We start from the raw sequence: 15,582 nt of genomic DNA on the forward strand, positions 1-15,582 counted from the left end.
TTCTGTGAGCGCAGCCCTGGGCGAGGGCACGTGCCGGGGACATGGGCACTGCCGAGCGGCGCCGGGCCCGTGGCTGGGCCACCAGCAAAGGTGGGCAGGAGGCAGAKGGGCAGGAGGCAGCTGAGAGCCAAAGCGGGGACGGGGCCGAGAGGTGTCCCCTCGGAGCAGACGGGAGGGCAGGACAGGGAGGGCCTGGACTTTGCTCCTTGCAGATGTAGCTCCTGACGTGGCAGAATGCACTGCTGAAGGGACWGTGCCCAGACGCAGGTGCCTTCCCTGCATAATGTGCCGTTAAAGGCAAGAAGAGCCCTGGTTGTGCCAAGATGGGAGTAAAACTCCGATCTCRGTGCAGGATGGACTTGTGCTTCCCGCTGCTTGTCCTACGGCCTCCTCCTTCCTTCCTGCATGTGRCTCCATGTGGGCTCCGTGGCTGCTTGTCCTGCGTCTCCCGGGAACACCCCCGGCTCTCCCRGCCCCTCCGTGTTCTCCCCTGCAGCTGCGGCAGCCCCACTTGTGCGCTGAAGTGCAGCAGCCTCAGCGCTGGGCGCGCAGGGGCCCTTGGAGAGCAGCCTCCCTGTTGGAGRCAGCTTCACGCCGCCCTGTCCTGCAGGGACCCAAGGGCCCAGGCTGCTCCCTGGCTGTGTTTGTGAGGAGGAAGCCCCTGGTGCGTGCGAGCGTCTCGCGCCTCTGCTCCTAAGGGAATGAAATCCTGGGATTCAGGGAGCTTGGAGCGGGGACATGCCCAGGGGATTTAGTGCGCTGTCTCTTAATGCTGTTTGTGTTCCTGGAGGTGCTTAGGCTGTCCGAGCACGAGCTCCCGCCAAAGCCGCCGGCCTYGCTGCGCCCGGCGCCGCCCGCCCGGGCGCGGGGTTACGGGCCGCTCCAGAAAGCCAATCCCCCTACGAGCCGAGTAATAACTTAATAGGATTCGCATCTGGGGGAGAATCTCTGACTAGCAAAGTAATAAACCGGCGCATTAGCACTTGCAAGCGGGGCCTTCATTCCAGCGAGGTCTTTCCAGGCATAGCCGCTGTCTCGAGGGCAGCGCGGGAGCCGCTCTGACCCCACGGTGGCAAGTCACGGTGTTGTGTCGCGGTGTCACAGCCCCACAGCAGCGTGTCAGGGTGTTGTGTCGCGGTGTCACAGCCCCAGGGCTGGCTCCCACGGGTCTCTCCCGGTGAGTGTTCGGGTAACATCCATCTCCCGTGGCGCCAGCCCGCAGCGCACGCGGGGCACGGGTGACATCCCCATCCCATGAGCTGCGATTGCAGTGGGAACCCCAATCCAGTGGATCCCTCCGGGGGCTTTGCCAGCTCGGCTGATGCCGCTGTCCGGGCCAGGCCCTCTCTCATCCCTGCCTCTGCTTTCCTTGACAGACCTGTCTGCAGCCAAGCGGAAGTTTGCGGATTCCCTCAATGAATTCAAGTTCCGCTGCATAGGGGACGCGGAGACGGACGACGAGATCTGCATAGGTAGGTGCGGGGCGGCGGGCACGGGGCTGTGCTCCGGGCTGTGCTCCGAGCAGCCGGAGCACGGGCTGCTCGGAGCCGGAGCCACGGGCTGCTCGGAGCCGGATCCACGGGCTGCTCGGAACCCGTGCTGCGTGGCCCAGAGATACGGGGTTCTAATGCCTCTTAATCGAACGTTGGCAAACCTTCACACAGAATCTAGTCCTGTCAAATAAGCAAGGAAGAGGATTGTCCATATCAGAAACCATCTAGATTATCTTTGCCCTTTCCTGTCTGAGAGCAGCGATCTGGAGCTGCAGCCACAGCTGAATGTACTGCCAGGGACTGGGATCTGGAGGGAGACAGCTGGGGCGCTAAGAGCTGGGCCGTGGTCAGGAAAGGGCCATGTCAGACACTCACCATCTACAGAAGGAGCCGTCAGGAGCCCATGGTGCTCTCCAAACCGTGAGCACCTCCCACCAGAGGCGGGTGCAGTGTTTCTGGGTTCAGAGCAGCAACCTCTCCCACTTGGTTCTGTATTTCTGCACAAGCTGGACTTMTAGAGCATCCCGTGCAAACGCTTTGCTTATTGGTTTGTATTGGTCTCTTGGCAAAAATGGTTTCTCATCCAAGGCCTCTCATGGGGCTGGAAAGTGGCCATCACTTGTGTGCTGAGCCCAGCTGAGGCCGGGGCTAACTGTTCTGCTGTCCACTCCGGAGCTGGAATGTGGGACAGGGGCAGCTCCGCTACCGCCACCTTTCATAGGTAGCTGCAAACATCTCTAGGGGCGAGGATGGAGGATAGAAACCTGCCCTGCCGCTGTGTGGGAGCTGCACGAGAACTCGTCTTACTGCACGGATCCAGCAGCCTTAGGCCTGCGCACTGCATTCCGAATGCAGGGCAGGGAAAAATCAGGCTCTGGGGTTGTCCGCCTGTGCTGCGGTGCTTCCGAGCAGCCAGGGCTCTCCTGTTGCTGCTGTGTGTGTGCATCCCTCGCCAGCCCGCTGGGGAGGAGGCAGGTTTGCTTGCTTGGGACTGCTGTCGTCCTAGTAGAGGCCGTGCCGTGCCATGTGTCTGCAGYGCGATCCGGCCTGCGCGGATGCCCTGGCCTTCCTGGCGCGGTGGCCGTCATTAGGGATGTGTTGCTATGACGACATCGAGGATAGGAGTTCAAAAAAAGGAAGCGTTAAAAACTGATTGTGTTGCTGTGTCCCTTTCAGCCAAATCGCTCCAGGAGTTTGCCACGGTGCTCCGAAACCTGGAAGACGAGCGGATGCGCATGGTACGGGTGGTACAGGCGCGGGGTGGCTCCGCCGCGTGCGCGGGAGGCGGGAGCGCGGGGGTCCCAGCGTGGCGCGGGGGTCCCCGCCAGAGCAGAGCAGCCCGTGACGGGTGCCCGTGTCACCACAGATCGAGAACGCCAGCGAGGTGCTCATCACGCCGCTGGAGAAGTTCCGCAAGGAGCAGATCGGTGCTGCTAAGGTAGGTGGCTCTTGGGGCGAGTTGCCACATTCTCCGGGACGCTCCATGCCCGCTCACAATGGAAGCCACTTGGTTGGGAAGCAGATAAATCCATGGAAGCTTCTGCAGAGCTCCCCCACTAAGGAAGCCTGCTGGCCCTGCCTGCCTYGGGATGGGGACAGGCCTGAGCTGGTCCCCGCACCCAGGGGTGAAGAGCGGGACGCAGGGATGGGGCAATTCCGGCTCACACTGAAGTTCCTCGGTGTTCCCAGTTTGCTCGTTACCAAGTGACACACAGATGTGAGCTGAGGACTGAAAATCACGTGCCAACCTGAGCAAACCTTTTTCACCCTCCAAACCTCGAAGGCAGAATTAACAATTTCACAATCGAGTTCCTAGTTGCCTGAGAAAAGCCCCTGGTCTGTTGGCCGCTGTCCCACGTGAGTCCCAGGAGGCGGAGGAGCAACAGGAAGGTTGATGTCCTCCCTTGACCCTCCTGGCACCACTAACCAAATTGCCATCCTGGGCAGCACCTGGATGAGCTGCCGCTAGGTTTGGCACAGGGGTGGGATGAACAACTTTCTTGCTATCCAGCTAATGAGAAAATCATCACATCTTCCTCGCTGAGTTATTTTTGGGTGAGCACTGGAACTGGAAGTATCAATGAGCCTTGGGTCTTGGTGACAGAGAGGAAGCTCTCGCAAGTCTTGGGTTTTGGTAGTGAAACCCATTTTCTCATTGTCCTTTTGGTGAAAAATCCTTTACTTTTTTTCCCTGTGTCTGCCCAGTGCCCCCTGGTTTTGTCCTGTCCAGCGCAGGCTTTGCAGGTGGGGTTAGCCCGTGCCTGGGGCTCGCAAGCCCTGCGTAATGCAGCTCTGATGCCACTGCAGCCTCTGGCAGCAGCACTGCTGTATGTGCAGTAAAACCTTTTGTTTGGTTTTGTAGGATGCCAAAAAGAAATACGACAAGGAGACTGAGAAGTATTGTGGTGTCCTGGAAAAGCATTTAAACTTGTCTTCGAAGAAGAAAGAGTCCCAGCTCCAGGAGGTGAGACCAGTCGCTCGGTTTCCGTGTCCTGCAGTAGCTGGTGCTGACATCTCTTGGAATGTATTCTGCAGCTCACTGCTGTATTTTTCCTGGGCRTATTTTTTGTCCCCATTCTGGCTGCAGTGTTTTGCCCTCATCTTGTTGTCACAAGGCACAGCTTGTTTTGGTGAGTAAATCAGAGAGATCCGCGAAGGGAGGGCCATCAAAAAGGAAGGACAGAGAGTTCCTAATTGAAGGAGGTAGCAAAAGGAAGCGGTTCTGCTGCAGCCTCCCATGCCACGATGAGTCAGGGCAGCCTCCGTTTCCTTCGCTGGAAGGGGCTGTGCTGCCTTGGGCCTTCCTGGAAGAGCCCTCAGGCTGTAACCTGCCCCGGGAGCCTCCCGCTCGTGCTGGGGCGGCCCTCGTGTCACAGGCACCTCTCATGGCTCTGGGGTTCCCCATCCTGCAGGGCCTTCTCCTAAGGGTACAGCTGGTAGGTCCTCAAGCTGCTTTGGAGCGACAGGGTGGGAACAGGCAGGGATTTGGCCACTGGGATAACAGGTTTCAGCGCCCAGAGAGCAGCTGCCTCCATGGCCAAGTCCTCGATTGCTGCCAGCGCRGTGCAGGACGGGGTGAGGTCCACGCCGTGGCCCGTGTCCCGCGGCGGCGCTGGCGGCTGGTGCCATCTGCCGGCACCGCCGGCACGGCCGCGGCTCCCATTCCCGTGCCCACATTCCAATGTTTTCCCTGCGGCGCTGGAAAGGAGGTCCTGGTGACTTTGGCTTTGCAGAGCAGCAAACGTGCCCTGGAAGTTACTGACAGGATGATACCGCCAGCGAGAGAAAGGCGCCAGGCACTTCCTAGCAGTGTGAGCGCTGTTAGACACCCTGACGCCCCAGGAGACGGGGTTGGGTCTGGGAGAGCTGGTGTTTTATATTTCCTGCACTCCTGCTGCCCACTGCTGCAGGATGCTGGTGGCCACATGTGCAACTGCTGGAGCAAAAGGAGAAGGAAAACCCTGGGAATTCTCTGCTGCTTTGGCTGTTGACCGATTAAATAATGCACTGAGTCTAATTTGCCATTTAACTGCTGGCAAAGCCACTTTATTGCATCATATTTTCTCCTTTTCAGAGCTCAGTTTGCTAAATATCTCAGGCTCTGCACCGTGGAGACACAGTACAAGTGCTGATGGCAGGTCATGGTGAAAATGCACCATTTCACGGCTCCGTCATGGAGAAAGCGGGAATGAGTCCCGGTGGAAGGAGGTGGATCTCTGGCAGAGGCTGCCGGCTCCGGCGGGACGAGCCTGCCCCTCGGCCTTGCTCAGCGTCCCGCGCAGCCGCCCACACCGCAGCTGGGGTGCCTGCAGAAGGCACATTTGTCTTCTGCCACAAAGCTGCCGTTTTACCTGTTGGTAAAACAGCAATAACAACAATAATAATAGCACTCGGGGGGACCGAGAACTAGGTGTTAAATACACCTGAATCCTCAGTAGGATAGAGGAATTTACCACCTCTAGAAGCACGGCTCAGTCGCTTTGCAGCGGGTGTCTTAGACTAACACTGCGTTTACCAGTATCAAGCCCAGGGGGATCGCAGCTCACCCAGCCTGGCTTTCCTTGCATCGCAGCTGCAGGAGAGGCTGCACAAAGCCTGCTTCACCTGAGGAAGCTGCAGAATTCCATGACACGGGAGCGCAGCCAGGTGGCTCCTGTGCTCCGTCCCCGCTCGCAGCGCGGAGCCGCGGGGCCCTTTCCGTGCGCCCTGGTTGAGGCACGGCCCTCGGTGCCATCCACAGCGCCCGGTTCAAACATGGGGCATTCCTGGAAACCCCTTGGTTGTGCTTGCCAGAAAACGGAAAATTGTTTCGTGTTGTCACATATGTGGAGACTTCTCCCATGTCTTGCCTCTAGTGCTGATTTTTCTACACAGCTGTCAAGGAGGTGAGAACATAAGAGACACCAACTTTTTTTTTTCCACTAAAGAAAGAGGCTGTTCATGTGAATCAGGACTGTGTTTATTCACCATGCCATCTGCCCAGCCCTGCACCGGTGTCTGAAGCTGAATTTGCATTCAGCGCGGGCTCATTCCCATTAGACCCAGATGTCCTCTAATCTTGACGCCAAATGTTCGGCRGCAGGGCTGATTTTGTGTTTCCCCTTTAATCCCTTGCAGGCAGACAGCCAGGTCGACCTGGTTCGGCAGCATTTTTACGAAGTCTCCCTCGAGTACGTCTTCAAGGTGCAAGAAGTGCAGGAGAGGAAGATGTTTGAGTTCGTGGAGCCTGTAAGTGGCCATTCAAACGCCTTGTGCCTGCAAAACCTTCCTTTTGGGCGTGCTGCTTTCCTGGCTGCTTGTTGGGAATGATGGGAGATGTTGTCCCTTTACTGGAGGGACGAGGGCAGGACAGTGCTGGTGGCACCCGTGCGTGGTGGCCCTGCAGGTGGGCACAGCTCCTTGGCCTGCTGCTGGGGTGGCACTGAGTGCCTGTGGCCACACTGCAGCAAAGACAAGCAGAAAAAGTTCTAGGTCTTTAAAAGTTCCTCTGGGAAATGTCCAATCTTCTCTGCTGTTTGCAAAAAGAAGTTCCTTTTAAGTGAAGAATAAAGTGAGGTTAAGAAAGCAGGACTTTGGGTCTGATGTTCCCAGCCAGCCTTGACCTGCTCTTGGAGAAGCGAGTGTTCAAATAATGTCAGGAGGGAGGAGAGTTAGGCAGGGCAGGGAAGGCTTGCTGTACGTTATGTATTTATTATTTAAGGTGCATTATATATTTATTACTTAACGTGCATTATGCATTTATTATTTAATGAGCATTATGTATTTATTAATACGAGGTGGTTCCAAGCGGGTTTCTTGTGAGCTCGGGGGCTGCTGGGTGGGAGCAGGGGGTGGCAGGGCTCGGTGGGGCCGTGCATGCCCCGGGTGCAGGGTACACGTCACCCCTTGGCAGGGCACCTTGGGGAGCCGCTGCGGGTCCCCACTGAGCATCTCTGTCCCTCTTCCCCTGCAGCTGCTGGCCTTTCTGCAGGGGCTCTTCACCTTCTACCACCACGGCTACGAGCTCGCCAAGGACTTCAGCGATTTCAAGACGGAGCTGACCATCAGCATCCAGAACGTAAGGGCAGGGGGCGGCGAGCCTGGCCGCGCCGGCCTCGCAGAGCAAACCCACGCTTTTTTTGTTCCRTTTTAATTAAGATTTTATGGTACGCCATCAGCCAGGAGGTTTGACAGTAATTGAAAGCAATATTCTTTTTGGTAAATAATGCTACATCGTGCAGGCAGCCTAAATGACGATCTATTCCATATGGTGCTCCGAACACGGAGCTGCAGCCGTTTGCGGGAGCAGCTGGCCCGGCGTCCYGGGAGCCCCAGAGCTTCAGGGAGAGTTGCAGAGCACTTTGCGAGTGCTGCAGAGCGCTGCTTGTCTTAGGAAAGGCCTCATTTCTTGCTGGCCGGGTCGCAGCGTGGCCAAGACGCGTGTGGCCGCCGGGCGCTGCGGCCGGGCAGAGCGGCAGCGTGGGCAGCTGCGGCAGCATCACGACCGTGCCAGTGCTCGTCCCATGGCAGGAGCTGGGGCTGCCCTGGGGTCTCGGTGCTGGCTGAGTGGAAAACACTGGGTGGAAATTCTTGCAATTGTTTTAATGCAGCCTTTTGTGTGAGCTTGAATTTGTACTACAGTGCAAATGTTTGAGGCTCAGGAAGGATTTGTGTTGCCTTTTTCTTTTTCTTTTCATGGAAAGCTGCAGAATTTATTGAAGTTGTCGCAACTTGCAGAGTGGAAAACCACAAGATAGGAGAGTAATTTCTCAGCTTGCTCTTTAGTGTGTTTGATTCTGCATTGTCCGTGGCTGCTGCAGGGTAACGTGCCTGTGTTAACTTGCAGACCAGAAATCGTTTCGAGGGAACAAGGTCGGAGGTTGAATCATTGATGAAGAAGATGAAGGAGAATCCCCACGAGCACAAGAACATCAGCCCGTACACCATGGAGGGTTACCTCTACGTGCAGGAGAAACGTAGGTGCCGGTGCGTCCCGCGCTCCCTTCCTGGGCGCCCGGTCAGAGGCCCCTGGGAAACATGGAGCTCATGGGATTGTGGAAGGCAGGAGATGCAGACTCATTTAGCAAACAACAACGTCTCTGCAAGAGAGTTCGGCCCAATGGGTAGGATATTAAGATATGAAACTGGGAGACAGATTCTCCTTGTGAGTCACCAGCAGTGACTGATAAACTCTCCTTCAGCTTCCCCTGATCAAATGGGGTTAAGAATGGTTTTCTGCCTGTAAAGCACAGCACGAGCCGCAGGGATGGTAATCTGTTATGTTAAGTAATTGCTGTGTGCRGGTTATTAATGGAAATGCACTAAGGCTGTACTATTTCTGGGAGTAAAATTTTCATTTGCTTTGCAGGTCACTTTGGGACCTCCTGGGTGAAGCACTACTGCACGTACCAGAGGGAATCGAAGAGGATAACGATGGTACCGTTTGACCAGAAATCTGGAGGAAAAGGGGTGAGTGGGATGATACAGCAGGTCTGCCCATGGCTGCGCACAGGAGAGGTCCCCGGGGTKCCCATCCTGTCCTGCACGGAGGATCCTGCTTTCAGGCCTGGGGAGCGATTCCCCSCAATGCGGAGTCACTAGTGACCCCYCTCCTCTCTCTGTCGAGCTCAACCGTTTGAAACCATTTGTAGCAAGGTGACAAAAACACAAGTGGACAGGGTCAAAATCATTCCAGGCAGAGTGAGCAGCACACGAGGAGGGAGCTCTGTGCCTTGCAAGGAGGAAAATTCCCTGGGAAGCTGCAGCWCTTCTGCGAGCAGAGGTGACATCCATGAGCGAGCAGCGCCCTGGGGACGTGGTGCTATTTTACGCTCCCGTGCCTCGTTATAACTGAGCTGTGCAATGCCCCAGCCCCCTAAGTGTGGGTTGCTGCAGCGCGTTTTGTGGGGTCTCCCCGGCCCCGGGCTGGCTGCACGGAGTTACCCCGTGCTGGTGGCTGTGGCTCCGGCGCTTCTGCAGCCGTGGGACCTGGAGCCTCGGGTGTCCGGGCATCCCTGGAGCGGGAAGCGGCACGCARTGCGGATGGACCCACGGAGGGCTCCGCATTATCAGCCACTTCCAAAAGCGCCTTGGGCTGCGGCTGCAGCCGGATATTAGTTGGCTGAAACAGTGGCGTTCCTCGAATGCCAGAGGAGAGCGGGGCTCCGGTGCGGCYGCCCCGCGCTCCAGGGCCCGTGGGCAGGCGCAGGTAGCCCTGCCCTGCAGAGAGCCTTGCGGAGCATCCCCAGAGCTGCCCCACAYCCGTTTGGGTCCCTTGCACACTTCCAGGGAAGCAGTGATGTCAGGGAATGGTGGCCAGCCAAGGTGTCCTTGTGAGCCGCACGGCAAGTGCGGAGATTGGCCCTCTCCAGGAACTGCTTCAGAAATTTATTTTCCAGTGAGTCATCGGAGGAGTTTGAAAATCGCAGCCGGCGCTCASAGGGTGAGCGGAGCACTGCGGTGTGCGCCGGCACGGGCACAGCCCTGCGCCGCGCGTGGAACCCCGTGTAACGTGGGCATGGGTGCCTGGGTGGCAGCTGCGCTCTGCCGTTGCCTTGTTGTATCATAAACATTTCAAAACGTGTTTGCTCTGTTTGTGTAYAGAGCGATGCCAAAAATGCAGCCAGCTCTGGAGTGCAAATTGACAGCTAGATCTATGATACAATGCAAGCACTGGAAAATAAAGCTGAACTTGCCCCAAAATTGTGGTCCAGCACTCCCTGGCAGCCTGAAGCCTGGCTCATGGGATGCTTAATGCATGCAGTTTGATCATGTTATTGTGCGCGTTCAGAAAGAAGGGTTCTTGGGCATGAAACCCACCCTGCAAAGGTGAAAGGACAAGTCCTCATTCCAGATATATGAACGTGTGCTGCTCACGGGTGGGGATTTGCTGAGGCTGCCAGAGCTCTCCTCGGGGCTGACCTTGTGGCTGGCGAGCGCGCTGCGGGCAGAGGAGGACACAGGATTGAATATTCTCAACCCAGGGTAAAATTTTGTGTCTTCTCAGGGAGAAGACGAAGCCGTGACCCTCAAATCCTGCACGCGACGGAAAACCGACTCGATTGAGAAGAGATTTTGCTTTGACGTGGAGGCAGTTGACCGGTGAGCGCACGGGGCGTCGCGGCTCGGGGCACACGTCCTTCCTGCCCGCTCCTTGTGCACCCCGGGGCCGAGGCCACCGAGCTGAGCTGCTTTCCCGGAGCACTCTCCTGCAATCCCCGCGGGGTTGCCTTGCAGCAAAGCAGCGCTCCATGGCCGTGAACTTCTCCTGCAGCCTCCAGCCAGGTGCTCTCGTACATTGAGCAAGAGCTGCATTTTACAAGGTGCTGAGTTTACTCAAGTCTCTCTCACTTCCATAGCATTTTARCACTTTTGCAGACTCTGACCACGTCAGGTACATGGGCGTGGAAAGGGCTCTGCACATGTCTTGGCGCCAATACGGCCTCTTTGCAGCTCGAGCGTGTGTCCAAACAMGCGTGGCTTTGAGGCAGGCGCCAGCTGTGGCACTGTGCCGTGGRTGGGGACAAGGGAAGTGGCACTTGCGGCTCCTTCCCGGGGGCTGCAGGCTCCGAGTGCCCGTGTCTGTGGTTGCCTCCAGCAGTGGAGGAGTTAGAAACTCTCCTGTCTTGTTCTGAGCCCCGTGGAGGAAGCCTGGGCGTGATTAAGGAAACAGCCCCCAGGAGGGTCGTCTGCTCCACACGTGTGCTCTGCTTTGGCTTGCAACAACCTGCTCCTTTCTTTCCCAAAGATTAGTGTTACCGGGAGAGCCCTGTGCTGGGGAGATGCCCTGTGGGTGCATGGCGGCCTGGGGCGATGCTGCCSTGAGGTGCCCCTGGCGCTGCCTCTCCCCCAGTGGCTTGGAAGTGGCTTTAGGGCACAAGGATTTTTGCTAACACAGCTTGCTTGCTGGGAACACTTACACGKGGCTGTCCCTTCCCACAGACCCGCAGAGCCGGGTGAGGGACACAGGGGACACGAGCAGTGTGTGCTGCAGCCAGGCGGTGGCAGTGGTGGCCCTCCTGGCCCTGCACAAGAGCAGGCTGGTGGCCGTGCGCTCGGATGGCAGCGGGTGCGCGGCGCGGGGTCTGCACGGAGTGGGGTGCTCGGCATGGGCGCCCTTGCACCCTCTCCAGGGAGCAACCCTCGCCAGCCGAATAAAAGGGGAGAGGGCAAAGAAAAATCTGGCTTTTCTCCCGTAAAAACAAGTCAGCGCTGTGGGGGTGAAAGCCTTGAGCCTGCTCTGTAGTTAGAGCTTTGCTGCCCTTTCCCCCGGGCTGACTCCAACAYCCCCATGCTGGAAGCTGCCGAGCCGGGACACACGTGCTCATGGGGGCTATGGAATTCCTAACAGCGTGTTTGCAAGCCGTGCTGATCCTCCCCGTGGGAAGGGAAGGGTATCTTAACACTTGGTTTGGAAAGTGCTATATATTTTTATAGCAAAATCAGCCCCTGGCACGGTTTGCTAATCTCCAGCTGAGATACAACTAGTCTGACGGATGGAGCAGTTTACAGTTAATGCTCCTTTTTTTCTAACTGAGCTTATTTGTAGTCTCTGCACATCGAATCAGTCCCATAAAGAAGGTCGCCGGGTAGGATGGTGAGCRTGGTAGCAAGCAGGCTGCAGGAGGAGGAGGACTTCACGTAGCTGACGGCAACGGGTCGCACAGGTCGGTGCAGGACGCTGCTCCGAGCGCCTCTGAGGTCAGCTGGCATCTATGGGAGTTGGAGGAGTTCAGGATCTTCGGGTTTGTTCCCTTGGCCACCATGAAGGCAGTAAAGGTGTCTGGAGAGCAGTGTTTCTGTGCTGGCCCCAGGAGCGTTGGCAGTGCCCTCCTCGTGCCCGCTCACTGGTGTCGCGTTAGGTCRGCCGTGCTGAGCCCGTCCCAAGCRCTCGTAGCAGCCACGTGTGCCGGCCCTGCCCCGGGCACGAGCCCCACGGGTGCCGGATCCCCCTCCTGCTCCGGCCTGATGCTGCGGGTATGGGAGGAAGGTCCTCGGCGAGGCCGGCGCTGCCGGCGGGAGCTGCGGTGACGCCTCGGCCATCCCGTCGCGTGCGAGACAGCGTGTACCTGTTCCACGGGTACCTGCTCCCCGCCGGTGTCGCGTTTCCAGTGACCTTTCAAGCAGAGGGACAGGCGGGTGGTTCGCAGCTGCAGCCGCGGCTCCGGGAGCGCCCATCGGAGCGGCTCCGGGAGCGCCCGTCGGAGCAGCCCCGCGCGCGGAGCCGGCGCTCCCGGCTCCTCGGGCCACCAAGGAGACCCAGCCTGGCTCCATGTGAGGGACAAGAGAGGCTCCAAATGGGGAATGAAGCCTCCTTCCCCGCTGCTCTCCTCCTCCATGGCCGTGCATGGGCCCTGCTTGCCCGTTAGGATGCTCTTATTCATCCGCTCTTCTGTTTTCTTTCAGCAGTTTAGATCATCTGGGTGTGATAAGGGCTGCAGGAGTTGAGAACTCTTATCTGCTTCTATTGCCTTTGGTGTTTGTTTGTTTTTCTGGAAGCAGAAAAAGCCGTCAGACCTTTTCATTTTCTCGGTGTGCTTAGTCATAGCCTCGGAAACACAGGCTGTCATTCACAAAAGCTGACATATTAAGAAAATTCAAATTTCCTGTTTCGTCTTGTATGGAAAAATCCCTTTAATTTTCAGATTGGAAAATGTTGAAAAGACGCGTTCTCGCACCTCATTTGCTGTGCTGTGCCCTGGCCTGCGCCTGCACGTCCCTTCCCTTCGCGATCCTTTCCTCCCGATAGCAAAATTTCCCGTACTTTTCTCTTTGGAGCCTCCCGGGACAAGGCAGAGCTGTTTCGGTGCCTGCAGCACAAGACACAGCCGGGCCTTGGTGGCGGCTCCACAGGAGGGACGTTGGGGTCCTGGGGGCTGGTTCTGGGCTTGCACATTCCCGTATTTCGTTCTTGCATATCTCCCTGGCACAGCCAGGGCCTTCCCAGTGCTGTCCAGCCAGGAACACCTGTTCCCTAAGGGAACAGTTCCTTAAACCTGTGGTGAAGCTCTAGCTCACCAAGAGCACTGCGGGGTGTCCATTCTGCCGGGAAAAGCTGCCCGGTTGCCGCAGTCCTCCGGAGCTTCCTTGGGCACCGCCGTCCCTTCTGTCCCGCCGTGTCCCCGCACCACGAGGAGCCTCGCTCGGTGTCTCCCAAGCGCCTGGCATTGGATGCAGCGTGCTTTCTTCCTCGAAAGGGTGATGGTTAAGTGGTTTCCTCTTCCCTTTGAAATGAGTAAACTTCCAAACCACTAAGCTGGTGAGTATTGACTGACTCACCGATGGGATTAGCGGAGATCAGCTGCATTATGTCTGGTTTGCTTGGACACGAGCTTGTTGTGAGCTCTGGCGCGCGCTGCCGCTGGTGCGAGGTGAGAGCTGCCCCGGACGCGCCCTGCGGCGCCTTCCCCGCTCGTAGGGAGCGTGCGGGCGGTAGGAGCGGGCCAGACCCGCAGCGGCAGCCCCCGCGAGCCTTGCCTCGCTCAGGAGCGGGACAGCAGGGCCAGGGCGCCGCAGCGGGAGCCGCCTGCTCTGCGGGACGCCGGCTGGCCCCGTGGGCCGCTACCCTCCACATGGGGATCTGCTGCTTTTCCTGACTTCCTTGGGCTCTGCCGGGATGGGAAAAGCGGTGTCGGAAGGTCCTTGCTCGAGTCCCTTGCACAGGCRAGAAGCCACACATAGGGCTGCACAGAGAGTCCTGCCGAGCCCGTCCGGCCGTGCCATGGGCTGCTCTGGCCATCCCTGTGCTCCCCTTCCAGCACTGCCAATGCGCCTGGAAAGGCCTTGGAGGGAAACGGAAAAGCCAGAGCGAGCGGCCGAGGCGGAGGCCCCAGCCCAGCTGCTCTTGGGCCATCTGGCTGTGGCTGAAGCCGATGCCTGGGCCGGGTTGTGCGCGAGCAGCACGTCCCTCCCGCGCTGGGAATGCCGCTGRGGCCCGACACGGAGGCACCTGGGCTGCGGCTGGGCCGGGAGCGCGGCCGTCATCCCGCTGGGCTGTCCCGCTCCGGGGCCTCGTCCTCGCCGCTCCCGTTCTCCCTGACGCGCTGCCCTTTCTCTCCGCAGGCCGGGTGTGATCACGATGCAGGCGCTCTCCGAGGAGGACCGGCGCCTTTGGATGGAGGCGATGGACGGCCGGGAGCCGGTGAGCAGAGCGCGCGGCCGGCGGCGCGCAGGGCCCTCCCTGGCCCRGGGCGGCGCGCGGAGCCTGCCAGCCGCCCCGAGAACCCTATCCGTGGGGCAGCTCGCGGCGGCTGCCAAGCGAGCGTCTTAATCCCTTGGTTAAATATTTGAGGTAATACTGTATCTGCTGCGCCTGGATCGCTCCGAGGTGCGGAGGAAGGGGAGGCCGAGCCAGCACAAACACGCTGCTGCCTGCGCCGTGCTGCAGGGAAAACGCGGCCAAGGACGGGGCAGGACGGTGCGGGGCCGCTTCCTGGCGCTGGGAATCGCCGAGCAGGGGCCRGGATCGCCGAGTGGCGCGGATTTGGCATGACCGATGTGCGCCGCCCCCAGCTCGCTCGGCAGGAGCCGTGGCATTCCTGCGCTGCTCTGGCATTGCTGAAGCCACRCAGGCCATTCCAGGGCTTTCCCCATGTGTGTGCTCGGAGGAGCTCCGGCTATGCTCCCCTGTAGATGGGGAGTTAGTGGTGGAGGGTGAAGGCAGCGTCCAGCGTGCGGGCGCAGGGAGCGCACGGGTCCCGTCGCAGCGCTGCTCTGGGGCACTTGCTTCGCGTGGCCGTGGCTCCCCTCGCGTGGCCGTGGCTCCCCTCGCGTGGCCGTGGCTCCCCTCGCGCGGCCACCGCTCCCCTCGCGTGGCCGTGGCTCCCCTCGCGTGGCCGTGGCTCCCCTCGTGTGACCGCCGCTCCCCTCGCGCGGCCACCGCTCCACTCGTGTCACCGCGGCACTGTTCATGTGGCCGCGCTCCGGAGCAGGTGTCTGTGGACGCCACAAGGCCTCCCTGTGGGACTGTGGTTCCCAGTGCAGTGAAGCTGGACACAGCATCCGAAGGGCAGGATGGGTCCCTCGTGTCCCGCGTGGTCTGGAGGAGGCGGTGCCAGTGCCAGGACTGGGCTCTGCCGCTGACTCCGGAGCAGTTGGAGCTGGCTCACGGGAGAGCTGCGTTGGATGGTGTTTGGGCTGCAGGGGAGACGATAGAGCCCCTCCGGCCTTTCCTTTGTGACCGTGCTCACTGCTACCCACAGAATCCCGGAATGGCGGAGGTTGGAAGGGACTCTAGAGCTCATCCAGTCCAACCCCCTGCTCCAGCAGAGACACTCAGAGCACGGGGCACGGGGTGGCAGATGCTGCTCAGCCGGTGGTGGCGGCTCCGGTGCTGCCAGCGCGGCAGTGACCACYGAGCGCGTGGGTGCTGCGGCTGACAGCTTCTCCGGGCATGCGACAGAGCTGCCACGGGGCCGCGCACCACTAGAGGGCAAGCTGAGACCAGCCCGCTCGTGGCACTGGTGCCTCCAGCAGCACTGCCCCGGGGTGCTGGGACAGGCGTTATCCTGCACCAGGGCTTCGCTTCCCTTCCCTTGGGCATTTGCCTCGAGTGTAATTTGGGAACTGTGTAAAACCAGTAGCTCTGGAAGCAAATTCCCAGTCTCCAAAG

At 59.1% G+C, this 15,582-nt stretch overlaps 1 protein-coding gene across 1 annotated transcript in view; it reads left to right on the forward strand.

The window, feature by feature from the left end:
- The window catches only part of ARHGAP26 (Rho GTPase activating protein 26), a 74,145-nt gene that overhangs the window by 19,897 nt on the left and 38,666 nt on the right, over window positions 1-15,582 (forward strand). Inside the window, exons 2-11 of the mRNA XM_026045784.1 lie at window positions 1,377-1,472; window positions 2,670-2,731; window positions 2,860-2,931; window positions 3,856-3,957; window positions 6,111-6,221; window positions 6,946-7,050; window positions 7,819-7,948; window positions 8,341-8,441; window positions 9,979-10,073; window positions 14,034-14,112. Coding sequence (XP_025901569.1) covers window positions 1,377-1,472; window positions 2,670-2,731; window positions 2,860-2,931; window positions 3,856-3,957; window positions 6,111-6,221; window positions 6,946-7,050; window positions 7,819-7,948; window positions 8,341-8,441; window positions 9,979-10,073; window positions 14,034-14,112 — 953 coding nt within the window. The remainder of the gene's footprint in view (window positions 1-1,376; window positions 1,473-2,669; window positions 2,732-2,859; window positions 2,932-3,855; window positions 3,958-6,110; window positions 6,222-6,945; window positions 7,051-7,818; window positions 7,949-8,340; window positions 8,442-9,978; window positions 10,074-14,033; window positions 14,113-15,582) is intronic.

This window comes from Nothoprocta perdicaria, unplaced genomic scaffold (genome assembly GCF_003342845.1).
Source record: "Nothoprocta perdicaria isolate Ctin4 unplaced genomic scaffold, notPer1 scaffold_107, whole genome shotgun sequence".
Taxonomy (NCBI): Eukaryota; Metazoa; Chordata; class Aves; order Tinamiformes; family Tinamidae; genus Nothoprocta; species Nothoprocta perdicaria.